This window comes from Labeo rohita, chromosome 12 (genome assembly GCF_022985175.1).
Source record: "Labeo rohita strain BAU-BD-2019 chromosome 12, IGBB_LRoh.1.0, whole genome shotgun sequence".
Classification (NCBI taxonomy): domain Eukaryota; kingdom Metazoa; phylum Chordata; class Actinopteri; order Cypriniformes; family Cyprinidae; genus Labeo; species Labeo rohita.
Genome location: NC_066880.1, coordinates 16402815 through 16427624, shown reverse-complemented (window position 1 = coordinate 16427624; position 24810 = coordinate 16402815). Strand labels below are relative to the sequence as shown.

At 34.8% G+C, this 24810-nt stretch overlaps 1 protein-coding gene across 1 annotated transcript; it reads left to right on the top strand.

Annotated features, from left to right (window-relative positions):
- The first annotated feature begins 749 nt into the window (after positions 1-749).
- On the top strand, positions 750-21544 carry hdlbpb (high density lipoprotein binding protein b). The gene is made up of 28 exons (XM_051124723.1): positions 750-828; positions 1824-1904; positions 2837-2935; positions 4559-4707; positions 4838-5053; positions 5530-5736; positions 5818-6033; positions 6860-7066; positions 7156-7263; positions 7980-8084; positions 9339-9417; positions 9776-9915; positions 10029-10133; positions 10233-10346; positions 10626-10712; positions 11796-11927; positions 12030-12248; positions 12356-12577; positions 12662-12880; positions 14114-14252; positions 14347-14462; positions 14554-14658; positions 17238-17372; positions 17466-17609; positions 17764-17943; positions 19810-19926; positions 19999-20148; positions 20245-21544. Exons 3-28 carry the CDS (start codon positions 2860-2862, stop codon positions 20335-20337), a joined length of 3780 nt encoding a protein of 1259 aa, XP_050980680.1. The 5' UTR covers positions 750-828; positions 1824-1904; positions 2837-2859; the 3' UTR covers positions 20338-21544.
- Positions 21545-24810: the final 3266 nt, after the last annotated feature.

Below are 24810 nucleotides of genomic sequence, written 5' to 3'. Positions count from 1 at the left end.
TATAGTTTATATATAACTATATAATTTCTGAAGGATCATGTGACTACCAGTCAAAAGTACGACTCTGTATTTAGCATTTATTTGATCCAAAGTACAGCAAAAACAGTAAAATTTTGAAACATTTTTACTATTTAAAATAACCGCTTTTTGTTTTAATATATTTTAAAATGTAATTCTGTGATTTCAAAGCTGAATTTTTAGCATCATTACTCCAGTCACATTATAATATTCTGATTTGCTGTTCAAAAACCATTTCTAATTGTTAATATTACGTTAAAAACAGTAGAATTTTTTCGGCTTTCTTTGTTCAGAAAAACAGCATTTATCTGAAATAAAAATCTTTTGTAACAGTAATGATGCTGAAAATTTTGTTTTGATCACAGGATTTTAAAATATATTCAAATACAAATAGTAAAAATGATTAAATAGTAAAAATATTTCACAATATTACTGTTTTTGCGGTCTTTTGGATCAAATAAATGCAGGCTTGGTGAGCAGAAGAGAATTCTTAAAAAAAAAAAAAAAACATTAAAATCTTACGGTTCAAAAACTTTTGACCGGTAGTGTATCTAAACATTTTACGATTCAAGTTTACGAATATTTTTTAATAAAATAATTATCTGTTTCACTAAATTGGAAAAAAAAAATAATAATAAAAAATAATTACCAAATAAGTAAACATACCTAAAATCCTAAAACACAAAAAGAATATCTGAATCATATTGATGATAACTCGTGAATCAAAGATTCGATTCAATTGCAGAGTCGATTCTCAGCAGCAGTGTTTACTGTCAGCAGACCAGCGGCTAGGCTTTTCCGTCTTATAAGGTGATCAGTTGCTTTTGTTTCCGAAGACGTGCTTCTTATCACACCGTTTGTGTTAACTGGATGAACATATCCGCGTTTTCTGCAATCAGATTATCGTATTTCAAGTAGAGATAGACAGTAGCTCTGCAGCTAACGAGCTGTTACATGTAGCAGATTAGCTGGCCAGCTAAACTCAGATATCCTAAATATATATTCAGCAGGCTAGAGCATTTACTACTAAGACTATCACCACGATACAGAATGCAGCTTTCCCTCACTTTGCTATTCAAGGTTTTATCAGCTGGTTTAGCTAGCAATTGCGCTGTTATATGGCAGGCAGTGTTGTTAGCCTGCTCCAGTATTTGTTTACACAGATCTGCAGCTCTGCCCTGAGCTTGCAGCTGATATGGATCCTGAGTGCATCATATTTGCAATTTATATAGTCAGGAGAGCGCTAGAATTGCTTGTATTGTTGTTTGTTTTGATATTTAACATGTGAATATATTTGCAAATGCTCCCTCAAGACCTAAAAGCTGTGAAATCCTTTGTATGTAAGGCATTTTTTCCTACACACACAGACAAAGAAACACTTTGCAATTAGATCATCACAATATTAGAAACTAATGACAATCCTGTTAGCCCATATTTGTTATATTATATGTATTATTCTACTACTCGGGCAATTTGCTCTCTCAGTGAATGTTAGATAAAATGTGTAAAATGTGTCAGTCCCATGTGTAAATGCAATGTGTGTGTGTATTCTTGCCATCTCTAGGAGTAAGCACAAACACCCACATGCCAATTAGATAGCTAGTCACCTGAGAGTGATATGGGAGGCTATCCTTAGCACCACATCTAGCTATTACCTCCCACAGGACAGACCACTGTGACACGGCCCCCCCTCCTCGGTCAACCTCAGAGGGCCTTGCCATGAGATGCTGTTTTTTTTTTTTTTATGCTGTGTATGTAATCACAAGGCTGGTTACAATCTCTCTTTGTTAACCTCTCCCACACAGGGCTGAACAAACAGACTGACACTGAAGAGCTCTCAGTAGCATCCACCTGGACGGACTTTCTGGTTTTTCGACCCTTTGCAGGTGGGTAAAAATTCCTGCCTTTGGCATGTTTGTGAAATGGGATTATTGCATGCACTTAGAGAATTTAATACAGCTTGTTTTAAAGCACGTTTGCAGTGAAATTTTCTGACAGCTGTTTATAGAAAATGTGACTTTCAGTGGAAAATATGTGTATAATTTTCTTCGTCACGTCTTTCTTCTTAACAATTCCACTTGTTTAGACCAGATGTTTTTAATCTGGGGCTTAGGGATCCTGAGGGGGCTGCAAAGGAATACTAGGGGGTCTGTGGAAAGATTAAAAGATTTAAATTAAAATATTATTTAAATTAAATAAATAAAAATGTGATTAAAATAAGTAAATAAAAGATTAAATGAATTTAAAAAAAAAATGATTAAAAGGATTAAATAACAAACAGTGGAGTACTATAAGGAGTTATAGAATGTAACTTACCTAATTGTTTTTTAACATTTTAGACATATTTAGAAGAATAATTTTTCACAGTGTAAATAGGGTCTTTACAATATCAGGATGGGGTCCCTCTGATGAGGATGATCATATTTCGGAGTTCGAGGCATCTGAGACATTAAAAACTTTAAACAATTAGCTTTTTTAAACAACGATCAATAATTGTTACATTAGTCGGTTTCACACAGGGCTTTTCGTCAGATTTCACAGCTGCAGCGTCTTTAATTGGAGAGCTCAGGTGGAGAAAGATGCTGTTGGGCTCAGGGAGATGTCAGTGTGTCGGGGCCCTGCTGGGCTGCTGAAACCACTGAGAATAGAGCTCAGCATGCACTTTATTACTCAAATGAAAGTAGTCCATTACCGCTATGCTCTTTTTGTTCGTTTTATTGAAGGCTGTGTGCTTCGGCTGGATATTCTGTGCTATTATATTTTTGTTTTTCTGTATTTTCTCTTTACATGTCCCTGCTCTTCCTTCTGGTCTCTGCAGGATAGCGGATCAGGTCTTGAAACATGAGCTCTGTGGCAGTGTTGACTCAGGAGAGTTTTGCGGAGCACCGCAGTGGCTTGAAGGACGTTGAGATCGCAGGTATGACGACTGTGGCAATATTAGGGGTTAAGCTATTCTTCTACAAAAAAAACACATGATTCACCCACGCTTAGTATTTTTTTTTGTACCACAAAAATGTGTGCAAATACAAGCAGCAAAGATGATGCATACTAAATGATTTGTTTTAAGGCTAGTATTATATACACCTCTTTGTTCTTGAACACATCGCTGGTGTGTGTGTGATGCTGAACACTCATGCTGTTTACTAGCTGTCAGTGTATAACAATGATCTTTGACAGTGACAGCAGAGCTGTTGTAATCTGAATCATACAGTGTGTGTGAAGCATTCTGCTGCAGCATGTGTCTTCATGCAGAATTATGGTAAACAGCGTCTCTTTAAAAAAAATATATATTGGGAATTATAATATAATACAGTTGAGGTCAAAAGTTTACATCCCTCTTTCAGAATCTTTAAAAATGTTAATTATTTTACCAAAACAACAGAGATCATATAAAATGCATGTTATTGTTTATTTAGTACTGTCCTGAATAAGATCTTTCACATAAAAGATGTGAAGGAAAAGTCATTCAGGTCCCACAAATTCTTTGGTTTTTCAGCATTTTTGTGTATTTGAACCCTTTCCAACAATGACTGTATGATTTTGAGATCCATCTTTTCACACTGAGGACAACTGAGGGACTCATATGCAACTATTACAGAAGGTTCAAATGCTCACTGATGCTCCAGAAGAAAACGCAACGCATTAAGAGCTGGGGGGTAAAATCTTTTGGAATTTAAAGATCAGGGTAAATTTAACTTATTTTGTCTTCTGGGAAGCATGCAAGTATCTTCTGTAACTTCTAGGGGCAGTATTAAATGGAAAAAAATATGATATTTAGGCAAAATAGGAAAACTGTACACATCTTCATTCTGTTCAAAAGTTTTCACCCCCAGCTCTTAAAGTATTGTTTTTCCTTCTGGAGCATCAGTGAGCATTTGAACCTTCTGTAATAGTTGCATATGAGTCCCTCGGTTGTCCTCAGTGTGAAAAGATGGATCTCAAAATCATACAGTCATTGTTAGAAAGGGTTCAAATACACAAAAATGCTGAAAAAGAATTTGTGGGACCTGAATGATTTCTTTTTGAAGAACAGTGGGCAGTTTAACTGTTCAGGACAAACAAGGGATTCATAAACAACTGTCACTAAACAAAAAAAAACCCACCTGTGGATCATTCAGGTAACAACACAGTATTAAGAATCAAGTGTATGTAAACTTTTGAACAGGGTATTTTTTATAAATTGAACTATTATTTTCTCTTATGGACTATATGTAAATGTGTGCTAAATAAAAAATAACATGCATGTATGATCCCTCTTATTTTGGTGAAATAATTAACATTTTGCAGATTCTGCAAGTTGTATATACATTTTTTACCTCTAGCTGTCATAGAAGTGGGATTTGAAATACTAACGACTTGTTCAGGCTGTTCAGAGTTGATTCTTTCTTTTGGAAGACAGTAACTTGCAGATCGTTTACATACAGCTACAATACATTACGCACTGCATGAAAGGCAACATTTGAAATGGGATAATAGGGGCGCTTTAAAGAAATGTTGTTGTTTACACTTTACAATTCCTTTTCTTCTTGTCTGTGATCAGGTAGTGTGCCAGAAGATGAAGCGTATATACCCACCTATCTGGAGGCCTTTCCACCTTTACCAGACAAGGGCACTCCAGGTGAGAAGACGGGTGAGCCGGCTGGTGCCTGGAGCAAAATCCGACCAATCAAAGCCTCTGTCATCACTCAGGTAATATATATAATCATCCACAGAAGCCTTGTGCTGTCTGAGTAAGCTTTTTTGTCGAGTCACTGTATCTTTTCAGTGTTATTGATGGCCTGCCACATTTTTATTTTTTTACTTCTCCTTGCACCTTCAGGTGTTCCATGTCCCACTGGAGGAGCGGCGGTATAAAGACAACAGTCAGTTTGGTGAGGGAGAGGAGGCGAAAGTGTGTTTGGATATCATGCAGAAGACCGGAGCACATATTGAACTCTCTCTTGCCAAGGACCAAGGCCTCTCCATCATGGTGACTGGAAAACTGGACTCGGTCATGAAAGCGAGGAAGGAGATTGTGGCCCGACTGCAAACTCAGGTGCTTGTTTGAGTCTTACATTTCCTATTCAGTTCATTTTACTCTGTTTTTTTAAAGGGATAGTTCACCTAAAAATAGTGTCATTACTCTATTATTCATGCTGTTCCAAGACCTTTGTTCATCTTTGGAACACAAATTAAGATATTTTTAATGACATCTAGGAGCATTTCGACCCTGCATAGACAGCAAGAACGAGATCATCGTTAAAAGGATATTGTTATGGTTGAACCACTAATGTCACATGGACTATTTTTACAAAGTCCTTACTACCTTTCTGGGCATTGAATGTGTCAGTTGCATTGCTGTCTATGCAAGGTCAGAAAGCTTTTGAATATTATTAAAAATATCTTAATTTGTGTTCCGAAGATGAACGAAGGTCTTACAGGTTTGAAACAACATGAGGGTGAGTAATTAATGACAGAATTTTCATTTTTGGGTGATCTATCCCTTTAAAAGTTGCATTTTGAACTTTTCAGGCCTCAGCGACTGTGCTTATTCCGAAAGAACATCATCGGTTTGTGATTGGAAAGAATGGAGAGAAGTTGCAGGAGCTGGAGCTGAAAACAGCCACCAAGATCGCTATCCCGCGCTCTGACGATCCCAACGCCAACATCCGCATCACCGGCACCAAGGAGGGCATAGAGAAAGCTCGGCATGAAATCCAGCTTATCTCCGCTGAGCAGGTAATCATTAAAGCTAGATGACATGAGGTTTTGTGCTTCATTCCTCATTCAGCTTCATAATGAATTCACTGTGTGTTTTAGGATAAGCGTGCTGTGGAACGTTTGTCTTTTGAGAAGGCTTTCCATCCATTCATCGCTGGTGCATATAATCGACTCGTTCAAGAGCTTAGTCAAGAGACCGGAGCTCGTATTAGTATCCCGCCACCCAGTGTACCCAAAGATGAGATTGTCATTACCGGCGAGAAGGAGGCAGTTGCCATGGCGATTGCCCGCATCCGGGCCATCTATGAAGAGAAGGTGATTCAATTACTGTATTGTTCAGAAATTTGAGGTTTTGAATACCTTTATTTGGCAAGCACACATTAAATGTGACACCACATGTTACAAATGTTACAAAAACTATATTTCAAATAAATCCTGTTTTTTTTAACTTTTAGTTCATTAAAGAATCTTGTTAGATACAAAAAAAATTCTAGCAGAGTTTTCACAAAATATTAAGCAGCACAACATAGGAAACATTTGTGTCACAGTACTACTGTTTACCTGTATTTTTGATCAAATGTGACCCTGGACCACAAAACCAGTTTTAAGTAGCACAGGTGTATTTGTAGCAGTAGCCGAAAATACATTGTATAGGTCAAAATTATCAATTTTACTTGTATGCCAAAAATCATTAAGATATTAAGTATAGATCATGTTCCATGAAGACATTTTGTAAATTTCCTACCATAAATATATCAAAACTTATGTATTGCTAAGAACTTAATTTGGACAACTTTAAAGGCAGTTTTCTTAGTATTTTGATTGTTTTGCACGCTCAGATTCCAGATTTTCAAATCGTTGTATCTCTGCAAAATGTTGTCCTGTCCTAACAAACCATATATCAATAATACAATGATGTATAAATCTCAATTTTAAAAAAACTGACCCTTATGACTGGTTTTGTGGTCCAGGGTCACATTTAGAATGTTACAAAAAATATGTATTTCACATAAATGCTGTTCTTTAGAAGCAGCACAACATAGGATTTTTACCATATTACTGTTTTTTGATCAAATAAATGTTGTATTTTAAAAACATACTTGAGACATTTCCTGACTTTCTTCTTAATTTGCATGAGCAGAAACGCAAAACGACCACAATCTCAGTGGAGGTGAAGAAGTCACAACATAAGTACATAGTAGGCCCCAAAGGAAACACCCTGCAGGAGATCCTTGAGAACACGGGGGTGTCTGTGGAGATGCCCCCTCTGGACTCTGCATCAGAGACCATCATCCTTAGAGGCGAGCCGGATAAGCTGGGTCCGGCTCTCACACAGGTGTACGCCAAGGTCAGTTGTTTTGCCATTTTTTTTTGGCCTTTTTTCAACAGAATGCATGCAAAAGGCAGCTTTTCATGTGCCACTTGTGTGTTTTGCAGGCTAAAAGTGTGATAGTGGTGGAGGTGATTGCCCCAGCTTGGCTCCATCGTTTCATCATTGGCAAAAAAGGACAAAACATCAGTCGCATTACTCAGCAGCTGCCTAAGGTACAGTAATTTAAAATGATTGTGTTATGTGTATTATGAGATATTCAGTTTAAAATATATATCCCTGGACCACAAAACCATGCTCATGTAGCACGGGTATATTTGTAGCAGTAGCCAAAAATACATTGTATGGGTCAAAATTATCAATTTTTCCATCAAGATATTTTGTAAAGTTCCTACCATAAATATATCAAAACTTAATTTTTGATTAGTAATATGCATTGCTAAGAAATTCATTTGGACAACTTTAAAAGCAATTTTCTCAATATGTTGAATTTTTTTTTTTTTTTTTTTTTTTGTACCCTCAGATTACAGATTTTCAAGTAGTTGTATCTCAGCCAAATGTTATCCTATCCTAACAAACCATACATCAATGGAAAACTTATTTGTTCAGGCTTCAGGTGATGTATAAATCTCAATAAAAAAAATATGACTGGTTTTGTGGACCAGGGTCACATATAGCAAGTCAAATATTTTTGTGCAATTATAAACACAATGAGGCTGTTAAAGCAGACTAGTGAGTAGATGAGTTTACCTGTTTACCTTTATAGTCGTATTGAGCCACTTGTTAGCAACCATCTTTTTCAAGATATATAAAAGCTTTAAAAAATCATGAATTGACTATTACTGATGTGTTTTATTTCAGTGAATAAAATGTGAAAGTAACTTGTGTTAAACACATTTCAGGCATTTAACTGGCTGTTTGTCACCATCAGGTGCATATAGAGTTTACTGATGGAGAGGAACGTATCAGTCTGGAGGGACCGACGGAGGAGGTAGAACAAGCCCAGGCTCAGATACAGGAGATCATCAAAGATCTGGTAAGAGAGTTTTGTTGTTGTTAAAATAAAAAAAGGGATGGTTCACCCAGATATGAAAATTACCCTATGATTTACTCACCTTCAAGCCACCTTAGGTGTATATGACTTTCTTCTTTCAGACAAATACAATTTGAGTGATATAAAAAAAAATTCCTGGCTACTCTCCATATAATGGATTGATATGGTGCCCATGAGTTTGAACTTCCAAAATGCAGTTTAAATGCAGCTTCAAAGGCCTCTAAACAATCCCAGCTGCGGAACAAGGGTCTTATCTAGCAAAACGATCAGTTATTTTCTAAAAAAAAAAAAAAAAAAGACAATTTATATACTTTTTAACCTCAAATGCTCGTGTTGTCTAGCTCTGTGTGAACTCTGTGGATTCCAGGGTATGTCGAAAAACTCATCTCGTTTTCTCCTCCAACTTCAAAATCGTCCTACATCACTGCAGAAGTACCAACCCAGTGTTTACGAAGTGAACACACAGGGAGGGTCAAACACCCTTGAAAAAGGTAAAACAGCGATGTAGGACAATTTCGAAGTTGAAGGTGAAAATGAGATGGAAATTTTTCCACATACCCTAACTGTCATGAACCGGAATGCACAGTGTTTACGCAGAGCTAGACAAGATGAGCATTTGAGGTTAAGAGGTATATAAATTGTCAAATTTTATATAAAAAAAAAAATCCAATCATTTCGCTAGATAAGACCCTTCTTCCTTTACCGGGGTCATTCAGGGCCCTTTGAAGCTGCATTTAAACTGCATTTTGGAAAATCACTGGAGCTTACGCTACACTTACTTTCCTGCATCATCCGCACCACACCACACTCTCGTGTACGCGTGTACGACAGTTAGCGGAAGCTAGAGATTACGGTTTATAAAGTTTTAAATATAGATATTTTTCTTACACAAACGCATCGATTCACTTCAGAAGGACTTTACTAACCACCTGGAGCCATGTGGAGTACTTTTTATGATGAATGGATGCACTTTATTGGACTTCAAAATCTCCCAACACCCATTCACTGCCATTATAAAGCTTGGAAGAACCAGGATGTTTTTAATATAACCTCAGTTCCGTTCATCTGAAAGAAGAAAGTCATATACACCTAGGATGGCTTGAGGGTGAGTAAATCATGGGGTGATTTTCTATTTCAGGTGAACCATCCTTTTAAAGATCATAATAAAAATGTGAATTTTGATAGCTGAAAATGGTTGCATCACATCTTTATTTTATTTTATTTTCCTCCCTCCAGATGGCAAGAATGGATTATGCAGAGATTAACATTGACCAGCGTTTCCACAGACATCTAATTGGCAAAAACGGGGCCAACAGTAAGTTTAAACACTTTCTGAAGTGTTGAATCTGAAAATGTAGTCATGTTTCTGATACCTGGATAGAAACAGAAAGCATATCAAAAATAGATAAGTAATGTTTGAATAGTCAAATTGTTGTTTTACATGTTATTTGATTACCAGCAGCGCATAATGTAAATATACAACAGTTGCAAATGTTTTTTTTAATTATTATTTAAGTATAGTTTTCATGTGTTGTCATTACCACAGAACCTGGAAAAAATTAAATACTGCATGTAATTGGATTATATATTTGTTACAGTGAAGTTGATTTCATCAATGAACAAAGCAGATACATGAATGAGCAGATAAATAAATTATTTGGTGCCTTTCCCAGTAAATCGGATAAAGGAGCAGTATAAAGTATCAGTGAGGATTCCTCAGGATTCGGAGCGCTGTGGGCTGGTTCGTATCGAGGGCGATCCGCAGGGAGTACAACTCGCTCGCAAGGAACTGATGGACATGGCCCAGCGCATGGTGAGACTTACTGTACAGAACGCTTAAGACCGCTCTATGTATGATATTATGAATCTGCCACATTTGCTTGCATGGTTTAAGATTTATAATTTTCTGCCATCTTGGCACTTTAGGAAAATGAACGTACTAAAGACCTGATAATAGAGCAGAAGTTTCACCGCACTATCATCGGACAGAAGGGAGAGAAGATCAAAGAAGTACGGGACAAGTTCCCTGAGGTGCTCACTGCTTCATTTTGTAAAACACACCAATATCTATATTCTGCTGCGCGTTTTTTATGAGCTGATGATTTCATACAGATGGTTTCATTCTCGCAGGTCATAATCATCTTTCCAGATCAGCAACAGAAAAGTGACATCGTACAGCTCAGAGGGCCTAAAAACGAAGTGGAGAAATGTGCAAAGTTTCTGCAGAAACTCATCGCTGAGCTGGTACAAGAGTAATTTCCTCTTGCTTCCTTCCTGTTCTCAAATAACATTTGCTTTGTGACTAATACACGTTCACATAAAGAGCAGTGATTATTTGCTCAGACAGCTATGAAATTATCATACTCAGCCTACAGATGACAATTTCCTGCAATGCGTTTGTAGTTAAAGCACTTTTGTACTTTAAAGTAAAATAATCTGTTGTACAGCTGAGAAGTTAACTCTTTGAATGACATTGAGGTTGTGTTTTTTATATTGTGTTTCTAATTATGTTCATGTTATTAGGTTGAGAGCAGCTTCTCGATTTCTGTACCCATCCACAAGCAGTTCCACAAAAACATCATTGGCAAAGGAGGTGCCAACATCAAAAAGGTTAGGAAATAAGGTCATCTTTTTGCTTTATTTTGGTAGAGGTGACTTGTTCATCCTTTAAAGAGGTAGTACACCTAAAACTAAGTATTATTTATTTTCAATTTCTGTTTAATTTTAGTAGTTTTCAACTTGTGCTTATTTTTGTCAAGGCAGAATTTCTCATTTTCAGGTTTTTCAATGTTCAGTTTTTCATCTAGTATTTATGTTATTTTATTTAATTCATATTTTAGTTTAGTTTATTATAAAATAAACATTAATTGTGTTTTTTTTTTTGTTTTTTAGCTTAATGGTTTAAAAATATTTAACACAGTTAATGCAGCATCCATTTTTTTTTTCCTGGCATCCTTTGGATAGCGTTACAGTAGGTTATATGAACACAGTATCAAGCACAATGAAACGCAAAAGAGAAATCACTCACTCCAATTAATGTGTATTCAATTTATTGTTTTTGCACATACAATTTATAGTTTATATGGAGATTGTTTTAAGCTTAAATAAAAAAGTTACATTTTTTTAAAGCTTATTAAATGGTAAAAAATAATGGTTTTTAGTTATACTGTAATGTTAAATGGCTAAAATTGAGAGAAAAATGCATTTAATAGAGATATTAGTAGTAGCATTGGAGTCAGTCATACTGGCCTTCATTAATTATAGGCTATAAAAGATGCCATTAAACACATATTTAAAATATTATCTTTATGTTGTTTTTTACATTAATTTTGGAGATTCAATGTGAAATCATGACAGTATAAATATATTCTATTAATATGCGATTAATCACAATTAATTACAAGAAAATTTGTGATTAATTGTTTTTTTTTATATATAAATTGACAGCACATGAATTTAGTTCAGCTTTATTTCAAATGCCAACAAATTTGGTTTTAGTTAACAATAAAAACACTAGTTCATAGTGAGAAAAGGTGAGAAAAAAAGCACTGAGAGCATTGTTGGCGGAGTATTACATCAGCATCTGAATAAGTAATTACAATTTTAATTTTTTGGGGATAAACTGCTGTTTAAATATTATGCTAATGTTGTTGTTTTTTTAATGAGAGAAATTTTATTTCATGAATCATGTAGATACGTGAGGAGACCAACACCAAGATTGATCTCCCAACGGAGAACAGCAACTCTGAGATGATTGTAATAACTGGCAAGAAGAGCAGCTGTGAAGCCGCACGAGATCGGATCCTCGCCATTCAGAAAGAGCTGGTAAGAGAACCGAAAGCTAGAGAATGTATTATGGGTGTAATTCTCAATGTTCTTAGTTTTTCTTCTCTCACACATTCCTGCTTGATCTTTCAATTCTCCCAGGCCAACCTGAAGGAGGCTGAGGTTTCCATCCCAGCCAAGCTGCACAACTCTCTTATTGGATCTAAGGGCAGTCTAGTGCGCTCTGTGATGGAAGAGTGTGGGGGTGTTCACATCCACTTTCCTGCGGAGGGCTCAGGGTTGGACAAGGTCACTATTAGAGGTCCTGCAGAGGAGGTGGAGAGAGCCAGGAGACAACTTCTGCAGTTGGCGGAGGAGAAAGTGAGTAATGGGATAAATATTTAAAGTAAAAAAGTGCAGTGCAGAAGACACTCACTCGTTTTAACTCGTTCAGTCTATGTGAGACATTTGTTTTTTTGTCCCACCAGCAAGTCAACAACTTCTCAGTGGAGCTTCAAGCCAAGCCAGAGTACCACAAGTTCCTGATAGGCAGAGGAGGAGCCAATATCCGACGGGTACGGGATCGAACCGGAGCACGAATTATCTTCCCATCGCCAGATGAACCAGAACAGGAGCACATTACCATCATGGGTAAAGAGGAGGCTGTATGGCTCGCCCAGAAAGAGCTGGAGACCCTCATTAAAAATCTGGTATGATAGAATAGAATAGTAAAACTGTCAGGTTAGTGTTTCTTCAAATGCACTTCCTGCAGTTCATCTGTCCTTTCTTTTCAGGATGACGTCATTGAAGACAGTATGGTCGTGGACCCCCGGCATCACCGTCACTTCGTCTGTCGGAGAGGACAGGTGTTGAGAGAGTTGGCGGAGGAGTATGGCGGTGTAGCTGTTAGCTTCCCTCGCACAGGCACACACAGTGACAGTATCACTCTTAAAGGACCCAGAGAGTGTGTTGACGCTGCTAAGAAACGCATTCAGGAGATTGTTCGAGATCTTGTGAGTTTCATATCCAATTCATGTATAGATATTGAAAAGTTGCTTATACCTTGCAGAATCTACAAAATGTTAATTATTTTACCAAAATAAGAGGAATCATAGAAAATGCATGTTATTTTTTTTTTATTAAGTACTGACCTGAACTGACCTTTACATATAGTCCATGAGAGAAAATAGTTAAATTTATAAAAATCACCCTGTTCAAAAGTTTACATACACTTGATTCTTAATACTGTTGTTGTTTGTGTTTTTTGTTTAGTGATAGTTGTTCATGAGTCGCTTGTTTGTCCTGAACAGTTAAACTGCCCACTGTTCTTTGTTTTTTCAGCATTTTTGTGTATTTAAACCGTTTCCAATAATGATTTATTATTTTGAGATCCATCTTTTCACACCAAGGACAACTGAGGGACTCATATGCAACTATTACAGAAGGTTCAAATGCTCACTGATGCTCCAGAAGGAAACACAATGCATTAAGAGCCAGGGGTGAAAACTTTTTAAATTTGAAGTTCAGGGTAAATTTTGCTTATTTTGTCTTCTGGGAAACATGGAAGTATCTTCTGTAGCTTCTGAAGGGCAGTACTAAATGAAACAAATATGATATTTAGGCAAAATAAAAAAAATGTACACATCTTCATTCTGTTCTAAAGTTTTCACCCTCTGGCTGTTAATGTATCGTTTTTCTTCCTGGAGCATCAGTGAGCGTTTGAACCTTCTGTAGTAGTTGCATATGAGTCCCTCATTTGTCCTCAGTGTGAAAAGATGGATCTCAAAATCATACATTCATTGTTGGAAATAGTTCAAATACACAAAAGTGCTAAAAACCAAAGAATTTGTGGGACCTGAAGGATTTTTCTGAAGAACAGCGGGCAGTTTAACTGTTTAGGACAAACAAGGGACTCATGAACAACTATAACTAAACAAAAACACATGTGTGGATCATTCAGGTAACAACACAGTATTAAGAATCAAGTGTATGTAAACACTTGAACAGGGTGATTTTTATAAATTCAACTATTTTCTCTTGTGGACTATATGGAAATGTCTTTTATGTGAAATATTTTATTCAGGTCAGGACTAAATAAAAAATAACACATTTTGTATGATCCCTCTTATTTTGGTAAAATAATTTACATTTTGCAGATTCTGCAAGGTGTGTGTGAACTTTTGACTTCAACTGTATAAAATATATATTGATTGACTGATAGTCATTACCTGCTAATGTGTCATCAGGAGTCACAGGTGAATGTGGAGGTGTTGATTCCTCAGCGGTACCACAGAGCCATCATGGGACCCAAGGGTTGCAAAATACAACAAATTACACGGGATCATGAAGTTCAGATCAAATTTCCAGACAGAGATGAGTCTGCAGGTCTCTTCCTTACAGTTTCAGACATTTTCTTCATTCTATTTATTGATGATGAATATTTACAAACTGTATTGTTTGTTGTATTTATGGCTGATAGCTCAGGAACCTGCATCTCAAGAGAACGGGGACACAGACCTCATCCCTCGGAAATGCGATATCATCACTGTGACGGGACGGGCCGAAAAGTGTGAGCTGGCTTGTGCAGCTTTACTTGTAAGGAAGTCTGGAAATTCTAGCTGTCTCTCTTTGATGGATTGGTTTTCATTCTTTTTTTTAATCTGGTTTCTTCCTTTTTACATTCTAGGCCTTAGTTCCTGTGACGATTGATGTTGAGGTTTCATATGACCTTCACCGTTACATCATAGGGCAGAAAGGAGCTGGAATAAGAAAAATGATGGAGGACTATGAGGTAGAGACATATTGAATTGGACTTTGTACTACAGTTAAAAAGTTTGGGGGAGAGGTCTGCGCGGGACTGTTTTTTTTTAGTCCCGCTCCTGCGAGGTTTTATTCCGCACCCACCCGCTCCCGCTATATATTCACTCTTTGTTTACCCGCTGCCCACTTAGAATAATTTTCTTCCCGACCCGACCGTTCCCGCTAAATTTTTATCTGTTTCCAGAATCTCACATTTAAACCGAAAGAGAGAGAGAATAAAAAAAAATTATAGGTTGTACAACAATTTATTTTATTTTTATTCTTCTTGTCAAGATGCTAATACGTTAATACGGAAAATGTGTTGCAGAAAAAAAAATGTAGAAAAAAATGTACAAATTGTAGCATATTTATTATTTTTATTCAAAATACAAATGTGACATTTTTTTGTCAACACAGTAGCTTAGGAAAAGTGTAGCTGAAAACAAAAATTACATCTGCCATTAAAAATTATAAGCAAAAGAACAAATTCATTGGCTTGTAGTCATTACGAAATTAAATCACTTTTAACCTAACAATTTAACGAAAAAATGTCCCGACGTCGATTTCAACGTCTCTCCTACAAAAGAAAATACATAAATACAACAATAATAACTAGTAATAAATTAAATGATATTTCAAAATTGTAAGCTATTAATGAAATTAACGAAAACCTTTACTTACTTGCAAAATCACCTTTTCCAAATTATTTTAAATTCATTTAAATTTAAATTATTTTATTTATTTGCGTGCAGTGCGTGCATAACAGTCATGAGCGTAGGCCGTACAGGTGCTCGATAAGAATGAGCAAAGCGCAGATATGCTGTTCAGAAAGGACGTCGGGAACGGTATATTTTTAGACCGCCCGCTCCCGTCCAAATTACACCAGAGGTACCGACCGCTACCGAGTTTTGTTTGTAAAATTATTCCCACGTAGCAAAAAATCTGGTTGGGTCCCGCGGGTTCCGCGGGAGAGCCGCGGGAATGCAGACCTCTAGTTTGGGGTCAGTAAGAAAAAAAGTCTCTTATGCTTACCAAGGCTGTATTTATTTGATCAAAAATACAGTGTTATTACAATTTAAAATAACTGTTTACTATTTTAATATCATTTATTCCTGTAATTTTCTTAGCAGCTATTACTTCAGTCTTCAGTGTCACATGACCCTTCAGAAATCATTCTAATACGCTGATCGATGCTTAAGAAACTTTTCATAGTATTATCAAAGTTGAAAACAGCTGTTGCTTATTATTCTTGTGTAAACCATGATTCCTTTTTTCAAGATTTCTTTGATTAGACAGTTTTTATCTAAATAGAAATGTTTTGTAATGTTATAAATGCTTTTACTTTCAGGTGATCAATAATGCATCCTTGCTGAAAAAAAAGTAGTAATTTCTTTAAAAATAAATAAATAAATAAATCTTACCAACCTCAAAGTTTTGAACCGCAGTGTAGGCTCAATCAAAAAAATCTTGTTAAAGAAAAAGTCCACTTCCAAAACAAAGATTTTCATATAATGTACTCACCAAGATGTTTGTGTCTTTCTTTCTTCAGTCGTAAAAAAAAATTATGTGTTTTGAGGAAAACATTTCTGCATTTTTCTCCATATAATGGACTGATATGGTGCCCTGAGTTTGAACTTCCAAAACGCAGTTTAAATGCGGCTACAAATGATCCCAAATGCGGTTGTAAACGAGCTGAGGAAAATGGGTCTTATCTAGCGAAACAATCGGTTATTTTCATTAAAAAAAAAAAAATTCAAATACTTTTTAATCTCAAACGCTCGTCTTGCCTTTCTCTCCGTGAACTCTGTGTATTCTGATTCAAGACAGGGTATGTCAAAAAACTCCAATCATATTTTCTCCCTCTTCAAAAATCATTTCAAAATCATCCTACATCGCTGCGGAAGTACCGACCCAGTCTTTGAACATGCAAAGAAGATCAAACACCCTTAACGAAAAATAGGACGATTTCGAAGTTGAGGGAGAACATGAGATGGGAGTTTTTGACATGCCCTAACTATCTTGACCTGGAAAAAGAGCAAGACAAGATGAGCGTTTGACATTAAAAAGTATATAAATTGTATTATTTTTATGAAAATAACACGTTGTTTTGCTAGATAAGACCCTTCTTCCTTGGCTGGGATCGTTTGAAGCCGGATTTAAACTGCATTTTTGAAGTTCAAACTCGGGGCACCATATCAGTCCATTATATGGAGAAAAATTCTGAAATGTTTTCCTCAAAAAACATAATTTCTTGACGACTGAAGAAAGAAAGACATGAACATCTTGGATGACAAGGGGGTGAGTACATTACCTGTAAATTGTTCTGGAAGTGGACTTCTCCTTTAAGGAGCAGTGATTTTATAATAAGATCCCCTTGCTAAGTCACAAGCAGCTCGTTTTTTCACGCTTGCTGAGAAAGTATTACCAAAACATAGGTACTAGGTTGCCCTTTTTCACATTTTCCATGTTGGTAGATGCACTGGGGAACTGATTATAGCACGTAAACATGGAAGAAGTCAGATTTTCATGATGTCTTCCCTTAAAAGTGTCTGGTTGTATTGTGCTGTATAGGTGAACATTTGGGTTCCTCAGCCTGAGCAACAGTCAGATATCATAAAGATCACAGGACAGGTGGCCAGTGTTGAGCGGGCCAAACAGGGACTGCTGGAGAGAGTCAAGGAGCTGCAGGCGGAACAGGAAGATCGGGTACAACTCATGCTATCACAACAAAAAATCCATGTACAACCTGAGATTTACTTATTAAAAATATAAATATATTATTTTCTTGTCTGTTTGTAGGCCTTACGGAGCTTTAAGGTGACGCTCTCTGTAGACCCCAAATATCACCCCAAAATTATAGGCCGCAAAGGAGCCGTCATCTCTCAAATACGCAAAGACTACGATGTCAATGTGCAGTTTCCTGACAAGGGTGATGAGCAGCAGGTATGAAAGCTGATTGTTTTGGAAAGGGCATTTCCTCATTCTTTAACCCAGACTGGTTAAAGTAGCTCATATCAATCATACCTTTCATGCCTGTGATCGTGTTTCTGTCTCTTCGCCTGCCAGTCTTTCTTCACGTGACTCTGTCTCCCTCTAGGATGTAATTGTGATCTCGGGTTATGAGAGGAATGCTAACGAGGCCAGGGCGGCTATAGAGCAGCTGGTGGCAGCGCTGCAGGATATGGTGAGCGAGGACATCCGGCTGGACCGGCGGGTCCACGCACGTATCATTGGAGCACGCGGCAAAGCCATTCGGAAACTCATGGAGGAGTTCAAAGTAAGAACAACATATTTTTAAATAGTATTAAAACTATACAACTAAATCTAAATTAAATCCAAATCTAAATCTAAATTAGTCATAACATTTAACATAATAATAAATGATATTTTATTAGTAGTACTAGTAGTAGTAAATGTATTATTGGAGTACATAGTTATAATAGTTAACATCATAATCATATTAATAATATTAATGATGATAACAATCATTGTAATTATTATTATTAAAAATAATTACCATCATCAATATTTACCATAATAATAATAATATTAATAATGATGATGGTGATCAATAGCAGTCATTATAATAATTATTATGAACTATTATTGTTATTTAAACACTTAGCATCACCAGGATTGATACAATTTAATATTATTTTTTTAAACTATCATAATTATCAATAATAACATTTTGTATTATTACTGTTTCTGCTATATTAAAAACAATTACCATCATCAGTAATAATAATAAGAATGATTAATAATTTAGGAAAAAAAATAATACAAACAGTTTTATAGAACATATAAAGTTTGTTCAGTGATAATATTTATCATCATAATAATACGCCAGAAACTTATGAGGGAAAACGATATAATGTGTAAATTAGCTAGAATATTTGAGATACTATTAATATTATTTAATATTATGATTATTACATTTATTATTAGAAACTTTGGAGTACATAGACATAATATTTACCATCATAATGATAATAATATTATTACTGATGATTAATAACAGTCATTATAATTATTGTTATTATTATTTTAATTGCCATCAACATCATAATAATAATAATAATATTAATAATAATGATGATGATAATAATCAATAACAATCATTACAATAATGATTATTAACTGTTATTATTAATAATATTATAAAAAAATTACCTTCACCAATAATAATATTATTAACTATTATTGTTATTAATAACAATAATAATAACAATTTGTGTGATTACTGTTATATTAAAAATAATTGCTTGATTAGTAATAATAATCATAATAATAATAATCAATAATAAATAATTTAGAAAAAAATATTGCAAGGAATTTTATTTGTTTTATTTCTAATAACAGTAATAAGTAATAATGATACTACTACTAATAATAATTCATATTTTAGAATAAATAATTTAATAGAAAGAGATTTTATTCTCCAATAGTGGCATAACTATGTATCTAAAATTTGTACACTGATTTATCATAGTAATATTACAAAGTATAACAACAACAACAATCTTTCCAATAACAGTAACAATAATAGTAATAATAATAATAATAGTAATAATTAATATTTTAGAAGTGGCATAACTATATAACATCAAAAATTTGTACAGTAATATTTATCATTGTAATATTAAAGTATAACAACAACAATAATATTTATAATAACAACAATAATAATAATAATAATAATAATAATAATTAATTTCGAATTTAGAGTAATGATGATGATGATAATATAATAATAATAATAATAATAATAATAATATTATTTTAGAATAAATATATTAATACAAATAGTTTTATTTGTCAATAATGCCATAACTATATAACATCTACAATTTGTACAATGATAATATTTATCATCGTAATATTAAAAAGTAATAGTAGTAGTAGTAGTAGTAGTAATAACTTATGATTATTTATTGTTGTTAGTATTATTAATTAAAGCTAGTTAGCTTTGCAATAATAATTAATGCTTAAATCATTTAGTTCTTAAAATATGTAGTACTGTAAGTGTTTAATTAAAAATACATATTGAAAATAAATAATTCTGCAAAATAATAGCTGTATCTCACATTTGGTTCATAAGATCCTTAATAATTATCATCTTTGTTTTTTTTTTTTTCTTTAGGTTGATATACGGTTTCCTCAGCCAGGTTCTGAGGACCCGAGTAAGGTTACTGTAAGCGGACTACCGGAGAATGTTGATAATGCCATTGACCATCTCCTCAACCTGGAAGAAGAATATGTGAGTTGAGAATCCACTGCAAACGTGTGTTTTCCTCCTTTTGCATTGTCACTCACTCGTCTTCTTTCTTAGATGTTGAACGTCACAGAGACCGAGACTATGGCAGCTTATATGAAGCCTCCTTCAAAGACGATGGGGACAGGAGGAAATGACGAGGACAACAAAGCTCTAGCTAAAGGCTTTGTTGTACGAGACGCCCCTTGGAACGCACAAGGCAACAAGGTTTAAAAGAATAAGTAAACACAGTAAAAAGCTTAATTTCATGTTCAATCTTTCAGTGTCACCTTAATGATTTCCTTTACTTTTTTCAACATTCAGGCACCAGACATGAGCAGTGCAGAAGAGTTCCCCACTTTCGGATCTGGAATAGCCCCGAAACAGACATCCGCATGGGGACCCAAAAAGTGCTGAATGCTGAATGATTTCTTCTGCCTCCAGATTTCACATCTCTGGCACTTGAGAACAAGAACATTCCGTATTTTTTGCTCTTGTCTTTCTCCCGGTGCGTTTAGTGCCCTAGGAGGAGTTACTTCTGTCCTCTCCTTCCTTTGCCTAAATAGTTCCCTATCATTGGTGGATAGATGTTCTTCAACACTCCTCAACTGCCCGCAGGTGGTCACACGTCAGTTCCTGTTCTGCCAGTCTGAATTCACGGAAACAAAACCACAAGTAGCAGTTACAGTCATTATCCAGCTGTTGTTTTCTTGAGTTGGGCGACAAATGGCTAGGCATTGAAGAACAAGGCAGATTTTTAAATTTCTCAGACTATTTATCACAAGAGAACCCCTAGTTCACTGTGTATGAGTTCTTTTTTAAGTCCTTGATGGTTTTTACTGTTCTTTTTACTTCTGTGGTGTGTGTGTGTGTGTGTGAGAGAGAGCGAGTGTGTGTGTGATCCATCTAAATGCACTCGGTTTGTTGAGTTTTCACTCAATACTGTACAAGAGATAAACTCTGGTCAATACTGATCTTTTTTAAAATATTTTTTCTGTATTTATGACTGTATATGTCTGTTATTTATTGATTTTCTTCAGTGACTGAATATTCAAACTGATGGGTGTGGATGGTTTTAAAGCATAAAAAGTATTAGGTATTATTTTGCGGTATGCTTGGTTTCTTTTGCTTCAGAAAATTATTTGTTTGTGTGTGTGTGCTAGTCGTAGCTCCCGTTCAAAAGATATGTGTGTGTGATTTACTTTGCATCTCCAAATTTTTGTCATTCTGTTTGTTTATAAATTAAGTATTTTTCACTTCACCTTTGTCTTCATTTCTTCAGAAGTATGGGAGATTAAGAAATGTGATTTAATTTCGTACGTCTTTTTTCATTTTGAACCAGAGCGTACATGACAGACTTTTAAGATTTCAAATTAAAAGTCTCTGGAAAGTTGTTTATTAATAGAAGATTTCAAAGTAAAAGACTATAATTAAAGCAACTGTATGTAGTTTTGTGTACTTTTTAGACTTTGGAGCCCACCTACAGTGAGTGTCGTAAAATATATCACTGTCGTAATTTCAGTGGATGGTTGTGTAATGATGCCATAAAGCAGTTTGCTCTTTAACGGAATTTCATTCTCCTTTACTAAACTTAGTTTGGGTGAAATGTGGGAATGAAACACAAGCCATTCGCCTTATTAGACGTCCGTGTAGCAGCAGAATGATTTTTTAAAGGTAATACAAATTTACAGTTGCTTTAACACGAATGACAAACTCAAGCTCATGTAGATTACTGATTCTCAATTTGTATATTTTTTACGTAACGGTGATTGGTGTACTTTTTTAATGTTAGAATAATTAAAATAATTTCTTAATACACAAAGAAAGCTGTAAACAGCCATTCATATTGCTTTGTGGCACTATCATATTTCAAAACATTGCTCTGTTTGTTTGAGCATCACAACCAGCCGCTGACCCAACCAATGTCATGAGTTTGAGGGATTTTCTGTTTGGATGACTAATAATACACTGTAAAAAACAATTTCTTGAGTCAACTTAAAATAATGTGTAACTTGGCTGCCTTAAAATTTTGTTCAGTCAACTCAAAAAAAAGTTTATTCAACTTGAAATGTTAAATTATACTAAATGACAACTTAGATATTTGAGTTGAATCAACTTAAAATTTTAAGGCAGCTGGGTTACTTACTCATCTGTTAAGTTTAGCAAACACAAATATCTAAGTTGTTACTTAGTACAACTTAACATTTCAAGTTGACTAAACTTATTTTAGTTGACTGAACTTAAAATTTTAAGGCAGCAGGGTGACAAATTATGTTAAGCTTACTCAACAAATTGTGTTTTTTATTTTGTTACAGTGTAGAGGGGAAGTATTGCATGAAACCTATTATTTTTGCAGTTCCGTGTGGTGATTCTAGTTGCGCCGATACTACACACTTCACCTTTGAATTTTGATGTGTTTTTACTTTTTGAGGGCCATTCCTTGTCCTGCTAACAAGCTAGTTGAGTCTTGTGAGTCGCTGGTGTATGTAGTGTGAACGTATGCTTGTGTACATGGTTGAGTGACGAACCATCTACAACCAACTGAAGATAGAAACACTGTCGGCCTTAAGAAGTTATTGCCATAGGATATTTTTACCAAGATTTGATGACATTGATATGCAACACTGCAATAACATGTAAGTGACAGAACTTTCCTACTCCAAATAAAAAACCCATTCAAATCAAAGAAAATATATTTTGCTGTTTATTATTTCTCGGAAATATCATGTACACTTAAGATGTCCACTTAAGAGCAAGAATATTTTTAGGACTAAAAGACACGGTCGATACATTAATTTGAGCAAAAGTGGCATTAAGTATGGAAGCTCGCCACTGAATGAAAAAGGTTGCGAATTTTTCACAATTCTGACTTTTTTTCTAGCAACTGCGAGTTTACATCTCGCAATTCTGACTACTTTTTCTCAGAATTTCGTACAAACTCTTATAAACTTGCGTATAACATTAAGTATAAACGCGCAATTCTCAGAAATAAAATTCTGAGAAAAGAATTTCTCAGAATTGCATGATGCAAACTTGCAATTCTGTTTTAGAAAGATAAACTCGCAATTTAGTTTGCAATCTAAACTCGCATTTTGTATTTTTTCACAGAATTGTGAGTTTATACCTTGCAATTCTGACTTTATAACTCAAATGACTAATTTATATCACGCAATTCTAAGAAAAAAATCAGAATTGCGAGTTTTTATAAGTCAGAATTGAGATAAACTCGCATTTCTGAGAAATGAAGTTACAACTGTGTGATATAAACTCGCAATTTGTTTTTCTTCACAGAATAGTGAGTTTTTATCTTGCAGTTCTGACTTAATCTTGCAAATGTTTATACCAAGCAATTCTGAGAAAATAGTCAGACTTGTGAGTTTTTCTCTCGCAATTTTGATTTTATAACTTGCAACTGAGTTTATATCACATAATTCTGAGGAAAAAAGTCAGAATCGTGCATTTTTCTCTTGCAATTTTGATTTTATAACTCGCAACTGCGAGTTTATATTATGGAATTCTGAGAAAAAAGTCAGACTTGTGTTTTTCTCTCGTAATTTTGATTCTATAACTTGCAACTGCAAGTTTATATTATGCAATTCTGAGAAAAAAGTCAGAATTGTGAATTTTTCTCTCGCAATTTTATAACTCGCAACTGCGAGTTTATATCATGCAATTCTGAGAAAAAGTTGGAATTTTGCATTTTTCTCGCCATTTTATAACTTGCAACTGAGTTTATATCATGCACTTCTGAGAAAAAAGTCAGAATTGTGAGTTTTTCTCACGCAATTTTGATTTTGTAACTCGCAACTGTGTTTATATCATGCAATTCTGAGAAAAAGTCGGAATTTAGCATTTTTCTTGCAATTTTATAACTTGCAACTGCAAGTTTATATCATGCAATTCTAAGAAAAAAGTCAGAATTGTGAGTTTTTCTCACGCTATTTTGATTTTATAACTCGCAGCTGTGAGTTTTTATCATGCAATTCTGAGAAAAAAAAGTCAGAATTGCGAGTTTAAATTGCACAATTCTGGCTTTATAATCAAATTGCGAGTGTATATCTCAGTTTAGAATTGTAGCATTAAATTACATTTACAATATATTGAAACAGAAAACAGCCATTTCAAATGGCAATAATATTTTAAAATATTACTATTTTTACTGTATCTTAGATAAAATAAATGCAGCCTTAGTAAACATGAGACTTATTCAAAAATGAAACTTCTTATAGACACTAGCATTTTCAGTAGTACTGTAAATAAAATTTGTCATCCAACAACCAATAGTCAGTTAGTGAGGTCTATCTGTATATTAAGAAATGAAAGACACAGACACGTTTTCCATGTTGTGCATAACTGTCTCTTTTTTGGATTTTTATTTTCTTACAAACCAGGAAGGTAATGTTAGTGTTATGTAACAGGCTGTACAACACAATGTAAAGACATAAAAATAACACAAACATGAACAAATAATACAAACAACCGAAAAGCAGCAATGGGCCAACACGAACCCTGTGTTTTCACATTTTTCCGATTTACATAGCAAGCATTCATTCAGACATCGCCCTTGGCAAAAAAGCGGGATTGCTAATGCAAAATGTACACTCAAGTATGTCATATTGGCAACAAAATAAAAAAACTCAAACAAAATAGATATGCCTTCACAGAGGGTATTGTAAATCTAGATGCAATCAAAGTTGATTTTTTTTGTTGTTGATGTTGTTATCGTCGTCTTTTTTTCCAGCAAGGGCTTACATTTGTGCAATCTTAGTCATAAGAGAATACAAAAATGGCAATACATCGAGCATGGAGTAAACAATCTTAAAAACAAATCACATTCCCAGTGTAAACACCAATTCTGGGGTCAGGTATTTGAGTAGACAACTTCAATTC